Here is a 23424-nt window from a genome sequence, read left to right as displayed (position 1 = left end):
CCCCGTCCCCATCAGACCCTACCTTCGGACAGCTCCAGGTCCAGCTCCGCCAGCTGGTCCCTGACCTCTTTAGGCAGAGCCGTCAGATCGAGCCCGCGGTCCGTCATGGTCGGGTCGGGTCGGGCCGGGAGCCGCCGCCGCGCGCCGGGTGTCTGCTGCGATTCAGGGGAGGCCGCCCGGCACCGAGCTACCGCGGAACCGAGTATTAGGACGCAGGAGCGGGGTTGTTTACTCCATCTCCGTGGCTCCCCGACACCGCCATGACTGTGGGAGAGATGGGAAGAACTAGGCGGAGGAGGAGGACTCGGTCGGTCACGTGACCCGGGCCTGATGAAGGTTGCTGCTGCTGCTGATGTTGATGAAAACAGGCTCTCTGCTCCCTCTGCTGGTAGGTTTGATGAACAGCTCACCTGCTCAGGTTTAATCCCTCCTGGATATATTCTCTGGAAAACTATGGTGGAATAAAGTGGTCAAAAAGAATTAATAAATGACCCCTTTTCCACACTCAGCTCTTCATTTTTGTTGATTTTATGATGATTGTCCTTGTTTGGAGGGAGTTTCACACGGTCATGAAAAAATAAACTGAACAAATTAAAGGTCAGCTGACCTGCGAGCTACTATTGCCAAAAATGTATTTATTCACAAAATGTAATTCAGGGTTCGTACATTTTTCCCAGTGTAAAATTCAAGCACTTTCAAGGCCAATTTTCAAACTTTTCCAGCACCACACTCTGGAGGTAAAACAATACATTTAAACTCAAGAAGACAGTTTCAATTCATCGTCAAACACAATTATTATAAATGGCCGCTGTTTTTTTGTGCCTTGAACATAAAAAGATAAAATTAAATAGTTTTAATTTAACTTTTAGTGCTGTGCGGTTAAAAATATCAAGCACTTTTAAGGACTTTGTGCAGAAATCAAGCACTTTCCAAACCTTTAGGACAGCTCGTCAGGCCAAGAGAAAACCCACCAACGAACGTTTGTTTTACATTATTTTATTTTTTGTCTGAGACAACTCAATAATTAGTTGAGACTATACACAAGTATTTCTTCCCGTCTTGAAGCCTGAGTATTGGGCAAACTTACTCGAAACATATCTCCAATATGTGTTTGTTTCACCCCCGTGTAGTTCAACCTTAGTTTAAAAAAAATAAAAAATAAAATCTATACTCAACAAATTAGGTGGACGCAGAGGACGTAAAGGGGCACGATTCCCACAGAGAAAAACACAACCCATTAAAAGTTTGCTTAGAAAAAAATAAAGAGTGACAAGTGGAAAAAAAACAAGATGATCTTGGGAGCACAAGGACATAAAAAACCCTACATTGCCAAAGTTAAATGTCAAAATAAGCACCTTGCACAAAGTATGAGGTCTGCTTTGCGATAAAAGACTATTTGTTTTATGGTGAAAAGCCCTCAAGAGCATCTGTAACTAAACGTGCACTAATTAATAATCCATCGACTTGTGAAAACCTTTGGTCACCTTCCAACGACAGCTTCTGACTGAAGCAGACCAAAACCCCCCTCAGGACGACACATCAGCTCAAAGAAAGAACATCGATCTCAAATAAAAAAATATATATTGCACTACTCTTTCCTCCACTGAAATGGCTGGGTATAGGATGTGAAATCTAATATGTTTGATTATCATTCTAAAGTTTCCTAAAAGACTATCCTTTGTAAGAGTGGTACATTTGGACTAAGGATATAATCCTTATACAAGAACAACTTTTTTTTGCATCAATAATTTGACGTTACAGAACAAAAGAACAGTGATTGTATAATGAGTTACAAACAGTGGTATTTTTAAGCCTTGTAAAATCCATGCAGTCAATAGGGTTTGATAAAAAAAGGACTAATATCATGACACCCACTCTATATGGGTTAGAAGATGGTCACACAATCTCAGTTTAAGCAGTGTTCACATCTACAGTCTGCTATGAACTCAGTCGACTGAACTGTTGAGTGTATTCATGAAGAACTCAAAGGAAAACGAAAACAGGACAGAATGAAAAGGAAGTAAACAAAAAAACCCTTCAGACTGTCTTACTGCAGCCAGCCTGCCAATACCTCACCAGATTTTAACAACACGAGCAACACATCACGTGAACGTCAAATTTTAGGATTAAAAAAAAAAACAAAAAGGTTTTTTACAAATAAAAAAAGGATGATATTTTACAGTAAAATAGCCATCCTGGAAAGAAACAAACCTCATCACAGCCAGTGTGTGGGAACAAGTTTGATTGTTGCTGCTTCCTGATCTAAAAACGAACGAAACAAAAAAAGTTGAAAGAAAAAAATAAAATAAAATCTCTTCTGAATCTAAAAACTTTATCCAGACACGACAAGAACTGCCCTCCAACCCTGCAGCATGAGTGTTCAACATGGTTTCCATATTTACATATGCAGAGTGACAAAGGGTCAATGAAAAGGAAGCCTGCTGGAAGGGGGCTGACGGAGAAACGGCGCCACGTTTGTGTGTGATTATCAGAAGCTGTGAGGGCAGAACGGATCGTAGTTATGGGCTGAGGGTGGCTCCCTCTTCACTAAACACTTTGCACCAGTCCGGCCTTTGAATGCCACTCGAGTTCATTCTAGTCGCCTTTTCCTTTTTCATTTTTCTTTGCCCACCCCCGACACACATCATCTCGTGGCTGGCTGTGACTGCGTTGCCATGACAACCCCTCCCGGGTGACCCGACCCCATGCCGGCCAGGACCGACATGGCCACCGCCTCTGCGGCGCGGACGCTCAGCCCGTTGATGGTGGCCACGGGGCTCGGGGCCGAGGCGGGGGGTGACGGCCCGTGCTGGATTACCGCCGCCGGCGAGCCGATGGGTTCGGTGGGCGTGTCCCTGGGGGCCTCGTCTCCTCCTGCAGCTACAGACAGACACAGCAACATTCACCCTTAGAGAGGTGACGAGTAAAAATAGCACATTAGATGGAGGAGATGACGGGAGAGTCCTGGCACAGAAAGTGATTTGGTACTGGATGTTCGTTAGTTTGTGAACGATGACGAATGATTACCGAGGAAAACCGCCTTCTTCTGCATGACAGTGACGGGACAGTCTTTGTGAGCGAGGAGGAGCTGCTTCAGCTGGGCCACCTCGTTCCTCAAAAGAGTTACTTCATTCTGCCAGGACAAAACACACCGCATCCGATCAGGGAGACCGATCGGAAAGCACGTCTTTGCGGTTCATTCTCACCCTCGCAATGACTCACCGTTAACGAGACGTTCATGTTGGCGAGGTCGTCCGCCTTCTTCTCCAAAGAGTTAACCCACAGCTTTCGTTTCTGCCTGCAGCGAGAGGCAGCCGCCCGGTTTCTCTCCAGGAAGCGCTGCCTCCTCTCGTCGGGGTCCATCTCTGAAGCGCGCCGCCGCCGCCCCCCTGTTGGCTGAGCGGGGGACACCTGGAGATCGAGGAGGGGGGAGACAAATATTAGCCTCTGTGCCATGTAATTATAACTTTTAATGAAGACTATTTGAATAATTATTTAATAAATACAGTTACTAGTTAGTTTTTATCTGTTAAAAATTTTTCCAAATGAGAAAATTTAAAAAAATTTTAAATAATTATTAGTTCAGCCTAGACATAAAATCATCACGGTGGGTAATGTGCTGTTTTAAGAGGTAGACGTAGACGTTGCTCTACTTTGAATGTGCTGAATACACTAAAAAGTACTCCCTCCCAATCAGTGGCTTAAGGAAGTCAAATATCCTCCAGTTACTTTGTTTAGTTTTTCATTTTTACGGCAGAAACACAGACGGGGTCGGAGAATCTCTTGTTTCTGGGAATATTTCTGAGGCTTGAATTGAAAGTCGACAATTCTCTTACGCAAAAAGTCTGCTACAAAAAGGAACAACCTGTAAAATTAAATGACCTTACGTGCAACTACATTTTATTTGATGTGAACATTAAAAACAAATTAGCTGAGCCTGCATCTCATCACTTAACTCTCTAAACTGCCTCATGCGTGGACTCGAACAGCCTTTAACTCTACAGACTGAGGTTATCAAACAGGTTATAAAGCACTTTTCTAAAAAAAATTCTGGGGATTTATTTTAAAGACAGTCACAGATCACATGCAGATTACAGGGGGCATTTTCTTCTGGAGATGAAGGCATTATTACAGACAGGTGTTTTAGGAAAACGCACAAGAGGAGCATATTTGAACATTAACAATGACTGACTGAGTGGAAAGCAACAATAGGTTGGCAGCACTAAATATGAAAAAAAAAAAGACTGAAATTGTTAAATAAAATTCTAGTTCCACGTGCAAACTTTGAGGAGCTACCTCCAAAGTTCCTGGATTAACAAGATAGGTTCCTTGATTCTAATTACAGAGCAAGTTCTTTTAAAAGCTAAAACAACAGATGTGATCAAATTTTGGAGTTTCATAATAATATAAGTTTTTAAATAAATCCTGAGCTTGGATGCATTCCTGTGAAGAAAGCCTTCCTGACATAGCAGTCTGGTTCCTGGTTTGGTTTGTGTGTGTTCTGATGAGGTGCGTACTTCAACGTACCTGTGGTTGTGCCGGTGACGGAGCGTCGGAGTTCTGCGAGGGCTGTTGGCTCTGTTCCTGCCGCTGGGGGACAGCGGGGATGGATCCTGATCCACCACCTGCTCCATCTTGTGCTCCCAGGCCTTGATGAGACAGAGCTGCCTTCAGCCGCTACAAATACACACACACACACACAAAACAACACTTCATGTAGCTCTTATAATGTCAAGCTCCAAAATGAAACGAATAAAGTTTGTGTTTTTGATAGATTTTGTCAACTATAAGACAATTAAAGGCTTCAGTGGGTGGATTTCCAGAGTCTGCAGCTTATAAAACAACAGTGTGACTAGTGATCTCACCATTTTGGTCTCAGTGTGAAGGCCATACCCAGATGGGGAGGATGAACCACTACTGACTCCTCCAACAGGGGGTCCTGGGATCCCTGGGATGTTAGGCACTGTGTTCACTGGCCTCGCGAGCTTCACAACGCATCAAATGTGAATAAAAATGAAAAGAGAAATGCAAATAAATACCATTTCAAAGACAAGCCACTGCATGCTTCTTCCAAATCCCGACTTACAGATATAACTGAGGTTAACTGCACTGGACTGGGTAAAAGAGGGACAGTCTGACCATTAGGGAGGTGCCTCACCAGTGGATATGCACTTGTGGGAGATCTGTTGGCAATGTCAGACACTTGTACAGTAAATGCAAGGAGCCCAGTGAAAGCTGGAATTGTTGAACATTTTCTTTGTGACATTACTGGAGGCAAAGTGTAGCTTACCCAAGCTGCCTGTTGGAAGGTGGAGCTTGTGTGATTACAGACGTTGGAGAAGGCAGAGTTGGCTGTAGTGGCTCATTACTTAAGTGAAGGGGAAGAGAACCTGGACGCACAATAGTTGGAGTGGGAGCAGAGCTAGCCAAAGGTTTTGTGAGAATCTCCTGTTAAAAAAAAAGCACAAGTTTAATCTGAATACATGAACTTAGTTGAGAACATAGTTTGTGCCAATGCTTTCTGTCTTCCTTCCCACCCTCGAGTCTCTGCTGTTTTCAGACATGCTGGACGAGGAGTCAGGACTTTCAGGAGGGGAAGAATCAACTTCTAAAGGAGCCTCTTCCTCGTCTTTTACTTCAGATGGCGTCTGTAACGGCGCAGCCTTTAAGACCAAAAACACAAATGAAAAGATGAAGACTTTCATTTACATGAATAAAAGTCTACTAATGAAATACTTTTATGCAACGACCAAAGGAAAGCAAAGATTGTGGCAACGATTTAACTCTTATTTCCTCTCACAGTGTGTTTTGTTCTTTGCTCGTCTTCATGCGTTTTGCATAACTCCTGCTCAAAGGAGCTGGCCAGCTCATTAAATAGACCAACCTCCTCACAGTTCTTCAGGAAACGTGTGGGGGTGGGGGTCTGGTCTGGGAAAAAAATCAAAAAGAAGCATACTTTAGGGCAAAGAGTTCTCTTCTTCCAAGCACAGACAGTAATACTTTCAGAGAATGACAGATTTATTATTCTTCTGTTCAAATTCATTCAAATAAAGTATATTATTTAAATAAAAAATGTCACAATTACCTGCAATAATCACAGAGTCTGTCCTGGCAGGACCAAATTTTAATGTCATTTCATGTTTGTGTTTGTGCACTGACAGGTGGTCCTCATTTGTGAATCTCTGCCAAAAGTAAGAGTCAATAAAATACAAAAAAGAGACAAATTTAGGATCAATGGAAATTATATTATAACTTGCTGACCATAGTACAGAAACATAATAAAGAACAAATTAAATTAACTTAATTACATCTGATTTCATAGAACTGACAGCACCTGCTGGCTGAACAAATGATCCAGAAATGACATCTGACACCATGAAAGCGGTGATTATTGTCCAGACTGTTTGACAGCTTGACAATAAGCTAAAAAGAAACAAGTTGGTTTTATAGATACTCCCAATTTTAAAATTTCAAGAACAAATATAGCTTCTGCTTTACATTTTAATAAAACTGACCTGTCAATTGTTACTAATATATTTATAGGAATTGTAAATGACAGCAAAAACAAGAATTTTCTAATTATTTTCACGAAGGCATAAGTCAATAAAGGCAATAAAGCCATGAAAGAGCCTTATAATTAAAACAAAACTAAGAAGCACTTTAAGTTAACAGAGAGCAGTTTTGATTTTACAAAAATAAAGTGGGTCAGGTTTGCATTTAATGGTCCCAATTCGCTCTCTCAGCCAGCAACATTAAAAGCACTTTTTATTTTTTAATTCAGAGGATAGCTCACTTTTTGCTGGCATAGGCTTGAAGTTCCCACTTCCACCTTACTAAAATCAGAAAAAGCTTTGATTTGAACTTCCTTGACACTGCGCTTATTGGATATCGAGTGCAGTGACTTCAGGTTTGAGGAAGAACAGCTGTTTTGCTTGACTGAGCTCAAATACATAACACCAGCAACAACAGGACAAATAGGTTTCATCTTGTGAAACTGCACACATTCACTCATGGAGGCGTGTTGGGTGTCAGACTGAATATTGGTGCATATTATCCATGCTTACATCTGTCATAATGGGGGGGGGGTGGGGGTGTAAAGCACCTGTGCTACAACTAAGGGATTAAATTCAGAACAAGTGAAATGGAAATGTGCCGTGTTTGAGACTTTTTACCTGCCCGCATCCAGGGGCAGTGCAGACAAAGGGTCGATCATCCCCCATCTCAAACGTCCTGCAAGACGGAGCAAGTAAAGGAACAAATCAGCTTTTTGTGCAATAGCCTCACCTTACCCCACCTTACAAAGGCAGGAACAAAATACTCACAAAACCTGATCAGGATTTAAGTTTAATTGGTGGCTCTGTTCCTCTAAACTGAATTTAAATTATTGTTAATGAGGAGAGGGGGGAAAATAATAATACTCTGTTGTCATGTGGAGATGTTGTGTTTGAATATAATGGATGTCATGCACCTGTTACAGCTGACATCTCCACCTTCGGCTGTCAAAAAGCTCAAACTAGTGTCAGTAGCAGCTGGTTCGGAGGACGGGACACAGGCCGGACCCAGCCGGCCTGTCTGAAAATCTGTTATGATGGATTAAAATCAGGGCATGATTTTAATCAGGCAGCCGAACGAAAAACCAGCCAAGTCATCCATCAGAGTCGCTCAGCGTTGGCCGTTTCCACAGCCTAACTAGATGTCTTCAGCCATCAACACACAGGTTTGGGCTAAAAGGAAAATCTTTGCTTGCTTTGACTTTCTGAAGATGGGGCCCGACGTGTCGCGTCCTCAACACAACAAAACATCTCTGCTCAGATTAAAAGTGTCACTACAGCGAAAGTGTGAGCGAAAACAACAAATAACGGAAAGCCATGTACGCCCTGAAAGCATTTTTTAAACACAGTAACATGCAGTCTCACCACAGCTAGCTACGCTCATGCTAACAGCTACACGAAGCTCCAATAGCTTTCTTTGAGAATTTACACGAACGCGTTAGCAGCTAATGCTAAAGAGAGCTGCTTACCAACTCCTCGGCACCTGTGCGACATGCTTCGCGAACAGTGACACTATATAATTAGACAACAGTCACGTTATATGGTATAAAATATGCCACAACTCACCGGACGTTTAAAATGCCTCTTTACCCCCCCCCTCCCTGCTCCGGACAGCTCCGCTGGCTGCGCCGCTGTTGACACTCCGACGCTTCCATTAACCAAATCTCGCGAGAGTTGGAACTTGAGTCCGAGAGTTACGTAACGGGCTTCGTCCGTCGCGAACATGTAACGCCAAATACAAAACTAGCTACTAAATTTGAGCACATCACCCGACTTTTGGGTTTATATAACATTTTTACATAAACCGCACATGAAGTCTGATCAGTTCTATTAGCGCCGGGTAGCAGTAGAGAAACATATGAACATATTTTCTTAAGACAATTACAGCAGTTACATAATCTGTAGTTATTTCCGGATGTTTACTTGGCAGATCTGGTGCTGTAGAGCAGCTATTACTGTGGCCTCAACAACAAAAAGGAAAGGATTTCTAGTTTTCACATTAGAACCTATTACGCTGACAAATTGAACCTGTGCAAAACCAACAAAATACACAAGACTGTTATTTTTGAAAAATATATTTTTATTTTGTAGATGGGGCTCGGTTACCAACAAGGATCCAAAAAATGTTGAAATAAGAAGCGACAAGTTTGATGGACAGAGTCCAGGTCCTGATGTGACAAGATGGGATTTTACAATCATTAAAAAAAAAAAAAAAAAAAAAAAAAAAGACCTTCTCAGAGTGACAAGTAGCTGAAAATAATAAAAAATAACCTTGTGAAGGCACTGAATGATTAAACACTTTGCCAAGCTTTCTTCTGTTAAGATTTTTTAAGTATTTTGCTTTTAAATTATTCAGAATTTAAACTTTTATGCACAAAATGAGCTTTCATGCGCTACATCGATTTACCTCTTTAAAGTATTAAAAGCTACAGGGTCAAATTAAGTGCATTTCAATTACCATGAGTTGAATGGGTTAAGCTGCGTACGGAGGTACAAACAAATCAGTGAAATAACAATTTACAAACATTAAAAACACAAATCCTGAATACATTGAAAATAAGTGCTGTCCACCTGTGTAGACAGTCACGTCACTCAAATGCAATGACAACCCAGAACATCATTAAATCTCTATTACATCCATACAGAGATCCAAGAGGTTTACCAGTGATTATAGATTCATAAAACAAATTCACAAACGTCCATGTTCCATCACAACAAATGCAAGAAACCATTATCACCAGCTCAGTCTTCAAACAGCTACACTAACAGTGAAAAATATTGATTAGAAATATGCTTCTCTTCAATCTCCCTCTAATTATGTTTGTTGGCAATAATGAATATTTGTTTAACATTAGCTGCTGCTCTGAAAACATTAAAGGTACAGAACAAAACACGCATGCCACCATAACAGCTTGTGGACTAAACCGTTGCAGCGGTGGAGAGTGTCTCCTCTGAAGCCATGTGGGCGTTTTCTTCGAGAGCTTGAATTTTCTTCCACAGTCCAAAACGAAACATTCACGTTAGATTAATCTGGGATTCCAGACTGACTAGTGGTTTTCCTTTTAGCAGATCAACATATTACTCTTGCTTGTTCAGATCTTTGTGCTCCTGCTTGCATCAAAAGACTATCAGTAAGTGAAGGGGTCCTTCCTGAGCAGCAGATTTTATTTTTAAGCTTATGAAAATGTTCAGTTTAAATTGAAGAGAAAATGTATTCAGTAGCAGGTTATTCATTGAGGAAGTTCATCCAATAATAATTTAATTCCAAATAATATGAATCGACAGGATTAGCAGCCAATTTGAGTCCTCTTATCTTTTGTCTATGGATAAAAGTTTTAACTTTCTCGAGACTGGTTCAAGATGAAAAACAAAGCATGTTTTGTTTTGGCCAAGTCAAAGAAATAAACTTCACAGATCTATAAAAAGACAATTTCCCCCAAACAATAAATGATGAAAGAAAATTATTAATATTCAGAACACTTGAAAATAGTCAAAAAAACCAAAACACTTTATAGCTATACTACAGTCTTTACTTTAAATGTTAGCAATATTAGTCTAATATTTGTGTTACGAAGGTCCTAAAACAAAAACAAGCAAATACCAATTAAGTACTGTAAGAACAAAACCACTTTCCAACACAATTACTAGCATTATTTGTACAGCAAGATTCAAAATCAAGCAAATAAAGCCGCCTTCAATCAACATTTCTAAGCTTTAATAAAAGGTAACAATTAATCCTCTGTCAAGAATTCAACATGTTCCATTAATCATTTTAACACAAAATTAAAAAAAAAAAAAAATTCTTAAATTATGCAACTGATTTTTTCCCCCCTTTTTCTGATGCTCAATTTAATTTGACATTAAAAAAAGAGCCTATCTCCTCCTTTGTTCCATCTCTTGAAACATTTGTGAAATTACTTAGAAAGGTGAAACACTCAGAGTTGCTGAATGTCAAAATGGAGACCAAAACTGTACTTAAGGAACTGTTGCTAAGAAGCTCAGAGATCATCTCTCTGTAAGCTTTGTTAGCCCAAAAACAGTTTCTTCAGCTGAGGAAAAACCTGAAATCTTCCTCACAGATCACAAATATCCCAGATCGAACTGCCAAGATAGAACAGAATGACTGAAACGTGCTGACGATCCCGTTTCGCTGTTACTGAAGCACCGCTGTATTATATTGTTACAAATGTACATTACACCTTTCAGGAAGGCATATGGTTCTACTTCCTTCCTTCGGCTACTCCCTCCTGCAGGGGTTGCCACAGCGAGCGAACTTGCACGGAAGATTTGGCAAATGTTTTTACGCCGGATGCCCTTCCTGACGCAACCTGGGCTCAAACCTGCAGCCTCAGGATGACGAGATGGCGGCCCTGACCACCGAGCTACAGTGTCTCCCCTCGTATGATACTTAGTCTATAATTCCACCCAAATGTGGACTTCTCTTAAATATCTTCCAACCCTTTTTTTTTTTTTTATTTTCAAATAAATTTCCACTCTGCAACATAAAGATTCTTTGACTAACCCTGTCAAAAGAAATATATTCATTTGTCTATTTACATATTTTACACATTTACATATATTAGGTAAGATTTTAGTTTCGGGTAATATTTTGAATCATTTTAGCGAAGCAGGGGGAATGTTTTGCTCCTTTCCGCTGCGTTTGCCTCCCCACTGCGGGGAAAACCATTTATCCCTCTGATACTCCCGTGTCTTCAACCCCGGACCTCTCGCTCTGGCATGACCAGGCGCCCCTCTGAAGCTGTGTAAAGGTTGCCGAGGAGGCCGTTTATCTCCAGCCCTCTCTGGAGTTTGCCTGCAGCCATGCCGAGGCTCCTCAACTGTGTTGACCTTGAGCTCTTGCAGTGGCTGGCTGTCCGAAGCAGCGGGAGGGGAGGGAGGTGGCGTCTGCGCCGGCGGTGGGTCTTTGGCTGGTCTTTGGCACACCTCTGCATAGCTGAGCTTTTTTTGGCCCTAGTTAGATAAAGAGAAATGTTTCACAAAATGTAGATAGTGCCTCAGCCAATCAGAGCACAGTGAAGTTGGACAATTATAGAAGAATATCTTCCTGAGAAACAAACCGTTACCAGAAAACATGACTAATCACAGGCTGGACTGTTTGCTATGAAAAATTCTGTCCCATGAGCAAATTGTGTTCATTATTTGTATTATAGGAATTGCATATTGCAATTCCTATTTAAAGCAATACCTTTGTGAGTCCACATAACTTATTACGAAGAACAAAAAGACTTTGCTGTGGAAGAACTGATCTTTGAATCTATGTGGAGCAGTGAATTGGTGTTACAAAAGCTAACGTGGTCTAACAGATTTGGAGAGCGGGCCTTACCTGCTCTGACGCTGGAGTTGAGAGAATGGGTTTTTCTGTAGGAACAGCCTGAACAGCCGGAGCAGGTTCTGAAGCTGCTGCAGGTGGAGGCTGTGTGGATGGAGAGACTTTTTCCTCTGACTTGGACTGCTCAGTTTTATCTTCTTTCGTTGCTGGTGAAAGAGCACTGAAGTAAAAGAGAAAGAATACATTGTTTTAACAGTAATTTTACTGCACATGTTTGAGTTCTTCCCTGTGATTTGATTATCCTGAAGTAAAAAGTTACCTTGATGCTTGTATTGTTGCCGTTTGTGTTGTAACGGGAGCAGGTATAGAAGCCACGGTGTCAGAATATTGTTTGCTTCCAGGGCTTTCTGAGTCTTTTGCATTTTGTATTGAGTCCTCATGGTTCACAGCCTGAGATAAAAGTGGAAGGAAAAAAAAAAGATTAACTTCAATTATGCATTTAAACTTTCTACTCTGGAAAGAACAAATCACGTTACAAGTCGTTCAGCTCACCTTGGCTGGAACCTTGATGCCACGAACAACATCAGAAAGACGCACCTCCGTCAGCGTCTCTCCCTGCATGGTGACCAGAGATCCCGGCAGAGGAGGAAAATTGGAAGCTGCCAGGTCAAAGTTGGGAGGGGCAGCCTTGACCTCCACCACAGGGACAGGTTTCTGCATTTTGTTTAAGGTGGGAAAAACACTCTGGATTTAAAAACAGACAGATTTCTACCAAAACACTAAACTGAGACGGATAAAAGAGGAAATCTACTTACCAAGGTATGCTCATCTTCTCTTTTCCTCCTCATTCCTCTATGACTGCTTCTCCTGCAAGTTAAATTTAGATTAGTTTTATTTTTTTAAACAAACAATCAGTGTACACAATGGGTATTATTCCAATTGAAGTAACAATGAAAGTCTTTACACACTACTCAGTTAACAAGCACTGATTCTAAAATCCAAAAGATCTTACCGGTCCCGCCCAGCCCAGCTCAGTTCTCTACTTGATATGATGGCCAGTGAAGACGTCCCTTTAACGTCAAAGAAGGACAGAGCAGCTGACTGCGTTCTGCTGCCAGTCAGCGTCTTTGATGCTTGGAGATCCTGTGGGCTCAAAGGTCCAGAGGTGCCATCCATCACCGTCTCTGGAGCCGAATTAAGAGGGGCCACATCTCCACATCTAGGATGACCTTTGACATGGTTTCTGGATCCAAACAAAAAAACAGATATTGTTTAAAGCCAGATGTTCTGTTGAAAAGCACGTATTCTTGAACTGGTACAAAACCCATTTAAATTAGAGAGGGCACTTAACGGAGTTACAAACGTAATTCAAACCAGACAGTAAAGCACAGATCTTAAAGAACACTAATAATCCAAATAACTAATGTCTAGACAGCATTTCATAACAAGACCAACTGAAGGACGTGAATGAGAGCTTTATTATGTTGGGACTTGCAGCTACCTGTTCCTTCCTAGAGGACGATGGCTTGAGCTCGAGTTTGTTTTATAGCTCCCAGGATTGCTATACCCATTCACAAAGCCACCATTGGGAAAGGGTGCCTGGAAATAACAAAAAAAAAAAAAAATCAAATTATAAAATTCACATTTGAAGTTAAGCTGATTTTTTTTCAATTTAATCTAAATTTTAAAACAGTTCTCACCAGTGGAGTTTCAAAGTGAGGGACAACTGGGGGGTTCCACGTTGGAGACACCACAGGATAGACAGGGTACTGCTGCTGGGGGTTGTACACCTGTTGCACATACACTGAAGAGGCGTACTGGCCCTGCGGTTGGGCATGCTGTTGGTACACACCTGAGTCCACACTGCAGAAGCCATTCTTTCCAAAGAACGTGTTAATGGCTTTAATGCGGGCCTAGAGAACAGACAATCAAGCATAGTATTTATAAAGAAGCAACAGCTTTATTGTTCTGATGAGTAATATTGTTAATTTGTCGTCCTTTAGTCCCCTCAGATCTCATAATCTCACGGTCATGAGGCCATAAAACACTGCACTAACAAGGAGAAAAGAAGGGGGAGGGATGGGAGAGAAAAAGAATGAGGGAGGGTGAGGGTAGAAGTGGAAATTCAGGTTTTAGGAGAGCTAGAGGAAGTACTCCCAGATAGACACAGTGCATATGGGTCCTTCCAAGCGCGATACTGATCATCACTGGGGTTTTCAGAGGACTATTTGTACACCACAGCCTTATTTGTTTCATTAGGGTGGAAAATAAAAAACAATGAGGCTAAAAAGGGATCTACAAAATACGTGAAAAGCAAAACTTCAAAGTCAAACTGTAATGAAAAAGGGCAATCAAACCATCTTAAAAAAATGTGTTGTTAGGAGTCCTGCATGCACTGGCCCAGAGACTGATTGTATCTGAACACCAGCTCCAATGTGATTCCTAAAACTAAAGCTTTTTTGCTTTACTGAAGGAGGATTGATGTGACAGCACATCTAGTGGCAACATTACACATACTGAGCTCTGTAATACAGCCTCATTTATGACCAATAAGAACAGAATAAAACCTAGCTGCGCATGTTCATGCAAGTTACTTACCATGATCGGTTTCCCCTGGAACATTTTCACTTCCTCTCGGAGGTATCTGAATGCCTGAGAGAGGAAAAAAAAAAAAAAAAGGAACAAATGTTCACATTACAGCTAGCTGAATTGGTAATCTGTAATTCTAGGTAATTAAAATAAGTTGACATGGATGCAGTATTTCCATGATTCATCAACGGAAATAGCACCTACAAAAAGAATTCTGCTAAAAAATGATTATTGCAATTATTTTGGTATATACACATATTGAAATTATGATTATGTCAATATTTCTAGTAGAAACAGAGTTTATTGCACTGTCCTGAAAACACCTAACTGCTTTACCATTATGTAATAATTGTGCAGTTCACAGCGACTTGATCCAATAAAAACAGACCAGTTGGATTTAAAAGTCCATAATTAATTAGCAATAATGTTAGATGAGAATAAACATGACCTGACTTTGACATGGGAGGGGGGTTTTGAAGAAGAGAGCTAGACTTACCTGTAGTGCATCCATATCCGACTGAAACGTTATGTACCAGTTGCTGTTGTGAGCAAACTCTACACTTAGCGCCTTCGGACAGTTTTCACTCTTAAAAAGGGCCTCTACTTCCTGCGAAAAGGAATGAAAGAACATATTACACATTTTGATCTCAGATGGAGAGAATTTCTTCCTCAGACAGTCTACAGGAAAATATGCCACAGCATGTGGACAAATCAAGGCACAGAGGCACAGAAATGCAGAACTTTACTGTTCAGTCAGACAACAGGGGACTGATTAGTGGTGTAATATTTACCTCAACTGGAGTAGTTTCTGGCACTTCTCTTAAAATAATAATACAGCGACTGTGGTTAGGCCGAACCTTTTCACCAGCTTCATCGACTTGCACCAGTGGAGAAGCTGCAAAACAAACCACATACCAACGTAGGTTTTCTGTAAATATGGGTCTACTGGGCTAAAGACAAACTTGGCGAGCAGACAGTAAAAGTTACCTACAACCGAAGTAGCAGAACTAGAAAAACACACATTGATTTCAACATCCTGCTAAAGTATGTAGGTTATGCTAACAAGTTTTACAAGTAAACTCTAAACTACCGCTGTTCATCATTTTATCATTACAAATTTGCACGAGTTTGAGTTATTCTTTGTTAAATGCCACAAAAATCGATCAGATCTCTATTATCAATGAATCCGTTTGGGACTTCATAAAAATGCCTTGTTGAAGTTTACGTGATGTCGAAAGAAGTTTAATTTATGACCAAATTCGGTGCTTATGTTAAGATGCCACCTTTAAGCTGTAATCTGTCAAATTTCATCCCCTTCTAAAAAAAAAAAAAAAAAAGAAAAAAAAATTTTGGAGAAAGAAAAATGGTTTGGAAGCTATTCTCTTTGCAATACACCCTGGTATGTGAGATAACTGCTGATTGGTTGAATTTATTACACTTTAATTATATATTTTTTAAAAACGTTTTGAAGTGATGATGTTTAAAATAACAAACGGTTGATCTGCTGATGCAACTAATAAAATAAAAGCACTGATACCTCTCAGCACATCCAGAATCAGATCCATATCAGTGGTGAGCGCTTTGATGTCCTCCATACACGCAATGGTCCAGATGGGAACAAACTGATCACTGTCCATCTGAGAGATCAGGTACAAATCCTTTGAAAGGTTCTCTCTGCAGGTAAAAAATAAATATTGGTTACCAATCATTGTGTTTTTGCTTTATGAACACTTATTTTTAGTGCCAAATGTACAATTCTGTAGCTCTTTTCACACTGATGGTTAAAGGCAGGATTGATGTGTCACTTGTTTTTATTTAAGACACGGGAAAATAAGGGCTGGATGTGAGCAGCATACTACACAGTGGTAAAATGAGGACAGCACACTGTATTTTAACAATGATACTGTTATCAGTTAGTTTATTTTCCAATGCTAGTTCACCTTATGCAAACACAAAAAAAAAAAAAAAAAAAAAAAAAAAAAAAAAAAAAAAAAAATCACCTTTGTTTTGTCTGAATGAATCACTGAGGAGAACAGCAACAACTCAAGGACATTTTTTAAGGAAGATATGGCACAATTTTTGTGTGACAAAGGGCTAATGATTTACAAATGAACTCCTTGACATTTAAGGTCAGTGATTAATGTTAGTGTAGGGCTGCATGATATATAAAAATGCACTATCTGCACATTATCAATGTGTGCAATACCAATATCACAAAAGACTACAATAATTGTTAGAGTATTATATTTCACGAGCCACACATTCTTATGCTGCATGCCAATATTACATTTGTCCAATCAGGTGGACCCTTGCTGCCATAAATAATGGATGAGACGAGAAACCACATAAGTGCCGTGAGAAACGAGAAAGGAGTGAGGTTAGAGGTTCATCACAACTGATATTCTTCTCATTTCACTATTTAAGAATAAACCAGCTGCATGTTTTCCCTAAATAAGTATAAATTAATATAGTTATTCAAAATCAGTTCCTCCTTTAAAAAAAAGTCCATTTAACAAATATATGCCATGGTAAAATACAGTTCTAAATATAACTAAACTAAAAACAACATTTTAAGAACAAGAATTGAAAAGAAAAACTATTTTGAATTTATGTTTCTATGTGGAAGACTTACATTTCTTTATGATTTAGATACTAAATAATTTACGATGTTGCCTTGAAGTCATTTATAAAAACACATATTTATAAACATTGGGACTACTGGTGCAATGTGATATGCAAAAGCAAACACCAAAGGTGCATTTAAGTGCTACACCACCACCAGAATTAACCCCAAACACAAAAAGAGCTTTTTATTGCCACTCACCTAGAAAAGCAGAATTCCAAGCGTTTCTTTAAAGATTCTCGCAGGCTCTCTTCAGTCACCACTTGTCCCGGACACACTTCAGTATCTGTGGCAGAATCGCCTTGTGGGTCAAAGACCAAATACCCCAAATCTGGCTGGTCCACATCATGCACAGTGCACGGAGACACAGGGACATAATCAGTAGTACTATCCAGATAGTCACAGTAGTAACCTTTAGTGCCTGGAGAGGGAACATCTGTGTACCCTAAAACAAAAGGAGAGAGTACAAATCGACTCATGCTGACAAAGCAGTAAAATAAACTCAACAAGTCACGATTTGTATCTGCTGCATACACCCAATGCCAAGAATAGCAATATCCTGAAACTCCTAGATCACCTATAATTATCTTCGTAAAGTTTAGTTGCAATCATTCATGTATAAACTTGTCATTCTCTCCATATTCTTCAGTGCCACGGCAGTACAGCAGAGAAATGTTGTTTTATATTATGTCACCACAGGAGACAATTAAAATGAACAAAAACACAAGCTCCGTGTACAAATCCATACCGTCAGTCATCTCAGCAGGAGGAGAGTAGGTCTGCAACCAAGGGGAATCCTGTGTTCCTCCTGGGACGTCGTCCTGTTGGGCAGGAATCTCCTGCCACACTTTAGCATTGGGATTAAGACCTCCTCCCTTTGTGGTAACCTGGACAAAAAAAAAAAAAAAAAAATCAGAGGAAAACATGAATTACAGAAAGCACTTTTAACTACATACCCTACCTCATATGTTAAGCAGAAAATAATGCAGACTTTCCTAAAAATGTCTGTCACTACATAATGGGATACAGCTGAATACCCTACGAGTGACTTCAAATCCACCCATCCATTTTCTTTACCCGCTTCTCCTTTCCGGATCACGGGGAGCTGGTGACTGTCTCCAGCAGTCACTGTAGGAGAGGCGGGGGGACACCCTGGACAGGTCGCATGTCAATCACAGGGACACACGGAGACAAACAACCACTCACACTCTTACCTAAGGCACAATTTTAAGAGTTACCAATTAACCTAACAGGCATGATGATTTTGGTCTGTGAGAGGAAACCGGAATAAACCAACGTGAGCACAGGGAGAACAAGCAAACTCCACCCAGGAAGGTCCCAGGTCGGGAAGAGATCCTGCAACCTTCTTTGTGTGACAATTATAATTGGGAAACAGACATTAAGATGTGTTTGTGGCATCTATATTTCAAGATATCTAGGAGAAATTTGAATGAATAACAAACTTGGACACGGGCAGACGTGGCATGTTACAACGCACACAAGTCCTTACTTTGGCTAAAAATACTTTATCCAATTCAATGAATGAAGTGACTTCAGCCTCTATAATCCAGCTTTCAGGTTTTGCGGAGCACTCAGCATACATGATCTGAGTTTCCATTTGCTTTCCCGACTCTCTTCCCCGCCTCTCCCCCGTGGATCCGCCTCTAAATTCAAGTTTGCCTCATCTAGGCTCTGCCGCCTGTCATCCATAGCAAAATAAAAAAGGGGGAGGAAGATAAAATAGCTGCGGATTAAAGCTAAAAAGAGTACGTTCAGTTGAAGTCATGTCACCTTCCAGTTCAACCAGTCAGCCGCACGAGCCTCGCTTCTCAACCAGCAGCTCCGCATTAACACGAGCTAAAGCAGCCTAGAGCTTCGGCGAGGAGCACGTGGCGCCGACGTGCCGCTACGATTTTTAAAAGCGTACAAACAACATTTTATGAACGCTCTTCGCAGCTCGTTCCTCGCAGAAGCAAGTGCTCACTCGAATAAAAAGATAAATAAATAAACAGCCCAACACCATCAGTCTTTGGGTTAAAGTCCCCGTCGACCTTTATCGTCGGCGGCCACTCAAGCTACAAGGGTGCAAAGGCTAACGTTTAACACACGTCACGTGCTGACGGTGCTACACGTGCATTTTATATACCTAGTAAAATGGTTCCATTGAACTTCTCACGTATGTGAGATATGCCACACTTTGAATCAATTCAACGTGCGGTAAAATACACGTTTCCGAACCACCTGGTTGGTATTCGCTCGCTGTCAGGTTAACATACGTTAACTCCCGGCGAACGCTGAGCTAACTAGCTTGTGTTTACTAGCGGAACAGTTGGAACAGGTCCTTGTCTTTGGCTTACTCTGCTAACCCGAGCTAACTAGTTTGATTGGTTGACACAACGCTGAACGGCCGAAAAAAGCGGAGGAGTACAATTTGCTGTAGGAGACGTGAACTAAAATTAAAAAGGTTATTGGTTACAACAGACTGCAGCCATTATCTGGTCAACCTTCGAAGAGCAGGAGAGCGTGATCCCGAGCGAATGAATAACCGAAACAGGTTGAAAGCCTCCAGGCCGCACACTTACCATGATAACTCGTTCCTCGCTTTCTTTTTTCAGCACTGGAAGTGTAAATCGACCTGGCGCTTTTTCTTTTAACTCCTCTTCTCCTCCTGGAGTGGCTTTAACTGGCCGCACCTACGCAGTAACAGGTCCGCTGTCGGCGTTTTAAACCGCTCCGTCCCAGTCAGTCAACTGATAAGGTTACTCCGGCGCGTGCTCCAGTTCCAACGGCGCGTCTCGCGAGCCACAACTTCTTCACACAACGTCGTCCGGACGCTTTTCGGTGTATTCAGCGGAGAAGCGCTGCCCACATTATTTACTACTTTTCTTCCGCTCAGTCAGCTCCTCATCCCGCCCGTCAGCTTCGCGGCGGTTACGCAGCATGTGACAAAAGCCACAGAGCCAAACCTCGTCTTCTAAAAAACTGCCAGGCGGGCGGCGTCTGACCCCGAGCTGCACCCCGCCCGCCTCCAACTCCAACGGCCGAACGCTGCCTGGCTGGCTGACCTCCGGGACCGGGACCGTTTTATCGCCCGGCGCGGATGAAATCCCAGGAAAACACGGACTTTACTTTAACTTGTTAAGTTAAGGGAGGGGGAGAAACCAAACAAAGTTGGCTAATCTCAAGGTCGATAGCTCAAGTTCCATTAAATGTCCTTGTGAACGTAACAGTGTTACAGCATCATCGCAGGCAGTGACAGGACAATTACCCAACATGGCAGCATTGTTATTAGGCTCACATTATACTGCTAAAAAAGGGAAATTGTAATTTAATCTTACTTAGATCAAACAAGAGTTCCGCATCTTGTAAGAAAATCTTAGAGAATACTTTGCCTATATATTTACATCAAAAAGGCATATTATTACCAGTAGTAGCACCAACTACAGGTGTTCTCCACAATACAAATTAGTACCCTGACAGTATATACAGGTGCTGGTCATAAAATTAGAATATCATGAAAAAGTAGATTGATTTCAGTAATTCCATTTAAAAAGTGAAACTTGTATATTATATTCATACATTACATACAAACTCATATATTTCAAATGTTTATTTCGACAAATTGCATCTGTACTCTGCTGTGTGGTACAAGATCACTGATAAAATGTTTGCACTGCTACTGTGTCAGCTGGGAAACGTTATCAAGTTTTACTTTTTTGAGCTGTAACTAAGAAAGTTTTTTACTAAGTGAAATAACACTTGCTTTAAAAAAAAGACAGTAACAATGATATCAGGAAAAAAAACACTTTGTCCGTTGAACAGTGCGACCTCTTTAATTAGCAAACTTAACTGGGCTTCAGATTTAATTAATTTAAAATTGTACATATGATTTCTTCATTGTGGCAATAGCAGGCACGAAACAAGGTCTGTGCATTTTAGATGCAGATCTTTTGCGCACACAAACTAAAAAAAAAAAAAAAGCCCTGTGATGAAGAGCTGCAGCAGCGGTTCTCATCAGGCCTTGGTGGTTCCAGCCATCTGTGAGGCTTGTTGGCTCTGCTGTAGCTGCTGAATCTTCAGGCTCATCACTTCAATCACAGCTGCAAGACAGAACAAAAGGGCAAATTAAATCTGGCTGTAACGTCCTTCAAATTAAAAATCTATCACTTTAATACAAACGTCTAAAAGATCAACGTTACTATGTTTTTGAATTAGTTTTCTTTAAATCTGAATCCTTAATTCTTCTGCACGTTAACCATCTTTCTATTATTTTACTCATTCATGTTACTTATCATTAATCGACATGTTAAGTTTCTCGACTCTGCTTTAAACTTTGAATGTAGTGTTCTTTCAGCTGCTCCCTTCTTCAGGAGTCGCCACAGCGAGCAAACTTGCACGGAAGATTTGGCGACTGTTTTACGATGGACGCCCTTCCTGACGCAATCTGAGCTTGAACCTGCGGCCTCAGGATTACAAGACCGCGGCGCTGACCACTAAGCCACCTGTTTTAAACTCTGAATCGTTTGTAAGTTTTATTTTTTTGCAGACTTCGGGTACAAATTGTTTGCATGGATTAAAAAGCAGTTTTGTTCAGCTTCTTTTAAAATGTGCTGACTTAACTTATGAACAAGTTATTTAAAAAAAATGACTAAGAAAAAACAGCTTAAGATTCTGATGCAAATTAAAAACAAATCTTCAGACAATCTATCTAAGAACACTGCAGCAGTGTAGGTTTACTTACACAGAGATGTAATTTCCCAAAAAGCTTTAAAAAAAGGGGTTAAATCAAAAAATAAATTGCCTTTTTGAATTCACACCTTACTTTTTTCCACATGACATGATGACGTAAATAAAACTGGTCAAAAGCATCATATTAAAGAATGATCTGTTCTGCAGATTTATAACATTAAAAAAGGAAGAAAGATGAGAGAAATGAAGCACCACAGATTTCTATCTTTTCTAAAACGCCACTCAGCTTACCTTGTTTCATAGCATGTTTTTCCTGAAGAGGTGGCTGAATTTTCTCTATCTGCTTTGTAAGGAAGTCTATTTTACGCTTGAAGAATGCCTTTGAGTCCTCCACATTCTGCAGAGACAAATTTAAATGTACGTGTTTAAATTGTATTTACTTATCAGTGTATTATTCTTGGATGTGCTTTTGATTATACATATATATAATTACCTTTTCAACATAATATCCAGTCCCCACGTCCACTAAGACATGGTCAACATCATTTAACGTTCCAGGGACGTACATCTGAGTAGAATCAAGTTAGAGGGCAATCACATTTTGAACTGAAAAGGCACAGGACGTCTTTAAACAAATACTGCTGCACCTCTTTGTAGGGCAGTCACAAAAATAAATCTGTTCATGCCCAACAGGAGCTCTACTTCTTTATTTCTGTGGTGTTTTTGTCCTAAAACATTTTGTTTTTCTGGCAAAATTATTGGATTCTTCTTTGTAAACTGTGCCGTCAGTAATGATACTGCAAATAAATGAATAATGTCAAACTGTGATGATTGCAGTAATTTCATGCAGATGTTTTGTTCTGTTAATAATTACGTAAATTATTGCATATGGAAAAAAGGATACAGAACTGGTGAGAGGCACAAGTATTTCTTTTCCTGTTTGTGAGAGGAGAGAGAGAAAAAAGGGTCAAAATGAATTCATAGATTGTGATTTCAGAAAATATTCTTCAACTCTGAACATTAAATACTCCTGCAAAGAAATGCAAGACTTTCTAATAGAAATACATCACATGTGAGGGAATCTGTAACATAACATACCAACTAGGTACCCTTTTTGAAGCTAATTGTATTTTTAAATCAGGTATGCTAAAAATATCCATATAGCCCGTCTACCTTTGTTGTTTTGGTTCAGCACATTCAGACTGTCTTTAGCCTCAACAAACTTGCTCTGGGCAACTTTCAGTTGACTTATCGACGACGTCAAGAACTCAATTTCCTGCGAAGAAACATTAAAATATAAAATATAGCAGCGGTCTGTGACATACAGCATGAATTGTTGAAGCTGTTAAGTAACGTAAAAAAACATTTTTATGTTTTAATGCATTAAACTGCCCCCGCACAGTCAAACATAAGAACACAAATATCGCTTTTATATCGTAAAATTTACAATAATACCTGGTCCAGTTGGGTTTTTAGTCCCTCCAACTGAGGCAGGGAGAGGTCTGTGAGATTCACCGCCATGTTGAAAACGTGAGGACCAACAGTGACGTCACCGATTCTACTTCCGGCTGATGGAGGCGGAGGGTGGTTTGTCTGAACACTGCCCCCATGTGGACAAAGGCAGCACTGCAGCTCCGAGGAAAATAAGCGCCCTCAATTAGCGCCCTTAAAATATGTATTTA

At 40.5% G+C, this 23424-nt stretch overlaps 4 protein-coding genes and 1 long non-coding RNA gene across 6 annotated transcripts in view; 1 reads left to right on the top strand and 4 right to left on the bottom strand.

Moving 5' to 3' along the window:
- Positions 1 to 299, bottom strand: part of dip2bb (disco-interacting protein 2 homolog Bb) — a 44841-nt gene extending 44542 nt beyond the window's left edge. The window contains exon 1 of the mRNA XM_017415898.3: positions 23 to 299. Coding sequence (XP_017271387.1) covers positions 23 to 107 — 85 coding nt within the window. The 5' untranslated portion in view covers positions 108 to 299. The remainder of the gene's footprint in view (positions 1 to 22) is intronic.
- A 681-nt stretch (positions 300 to 980) lies between these two features.
- atf7b (activating transcription factor 7b) lies at positions 981 to 8221 on the bottom strand. 2 transcript variants are annotated; one of them, XM_017416048.3, is made up of 12 exons: positions 8118 to 8221; positions 7173 to 7230; positions 6086 to 6182; positions 5801 to 5928; positions 5538 to 5663; positions 5291 to 5448; positions 5087 to 5183; positions 4866 to 4985; positions 4528 to 4677; positions 3223 to 3411; positions 3028 to 3133; positions 981 to 2880 (listed from the first exon to the last, which is right to left on the bottom strand). In XM_017416048.3, exons 2-12 carry the CDS (start codon positions 7218 to 7220, stop codon positions 2645 to 2647), a joined length of 1455 nt encoding a protein of 484 aa, XP_017271537.1. In that variant the 5' UTR covers positions 7221 to 7230; positions 8118 to 8221; the 3' UTR covers positions 981 to 2644. The 2 variants fall into 2 exon arrangements, with proteins under 2 accessions (XP_017271537.1, XP_017271538.1); XM_017416049.3 differs by having other exon boundaries at positions 2738 to 2907.
- LOC112450502 lies at positions 7509 to 10574 on the top strand. The gene is made up of 2 exons (XR_003039146.2): positions 7509 to 7717; positions 8643 to 10574. It is a non-coding gene; the product is annotated as an uncharacterized LOC112450502 (long non-coding RNA).
- Positions 10575 to 10970: 396 nt separating this feature from the next.
- larp4ab (La ribonucleoprotein 4Ab) lies at positions 10971 to 20202 on the bottom strand. The gene is made up of 15 exons (XM_017416030.3): positions 19636 to 20202; positions 17802 to 17940; positions 17255 to 17498; positions 15968 to 16104; positions 15222 to 15325; positions 14927 to 15037; positions 14440 to 14493; positions 13542 to 13754; positions 13343 to 13440; positions 12854 to 13084; positions 12657 to 12708; positions 12394 to 12555; positions 12161 to 12291; positions 11896 to 12061; positions 10971 to 11522 (listed from the first exon to the last, which is right to left on the bottom strand). Exons 1-15 carry the CDS (start codon positions 19636 to 19638, stop codon positions 11166 to 11168), a joined length of 2202 nt encoding a protein of 733 aa, XP_017271519.1. The 5' UTR covers positions 19639 to 20202; the 3' UTR covers positions 10971 to 11165.
- A 641-nt stretch (positions 20203 to 20843) lies between these two features.
- Positions 20844 to 23333, bottom strand: pfdn5 (prefoldin 5). The gene is made up of 6 exons (XM_017415833.3): positions 23198 to 23333; positions 22916 to 23018; positions 22647 to 22678; positions 22236 to 22310; positions 22034 to 22139; positions 20844 to 21153 (listed from the first exon to the last, which is right to left on the bottom strand). The coding sequence occupies exons 1-6, from the start codon at positions 23261 to 23263 to the stop codon at positions 21068 to 21070; spliced, it is 468 nt and encodes a 155-aa protein (XP_017271322.1). The 5' UTR covers positions 23264 to 23333; the 3' UTR covers positions 20844 to 21067.
- Between the last annotated feature and the right edge of the window lie 91 nt (positions 23334 to 23424).

Source organism: Kryptolebias marmoratus, linkage group LG4, assembly GCF_001649575.2.
Source record: "Kryptolebias marmoratus isolate JLee-2015 linkage group LG4, ASM164957v2, whole genome shotgun sequence".
In the NCBI taxonomy this organism is placed as follows: Eukaryota; Metazoa; Chordata; class Actinopteri; order Cyprinodontiformes; family Rivulidae; genus Kryptolebias; species Kryptolebias marmoratus.
This window is presented reverse-complemented; position numbering and strand designations above follow the sequence as displayed.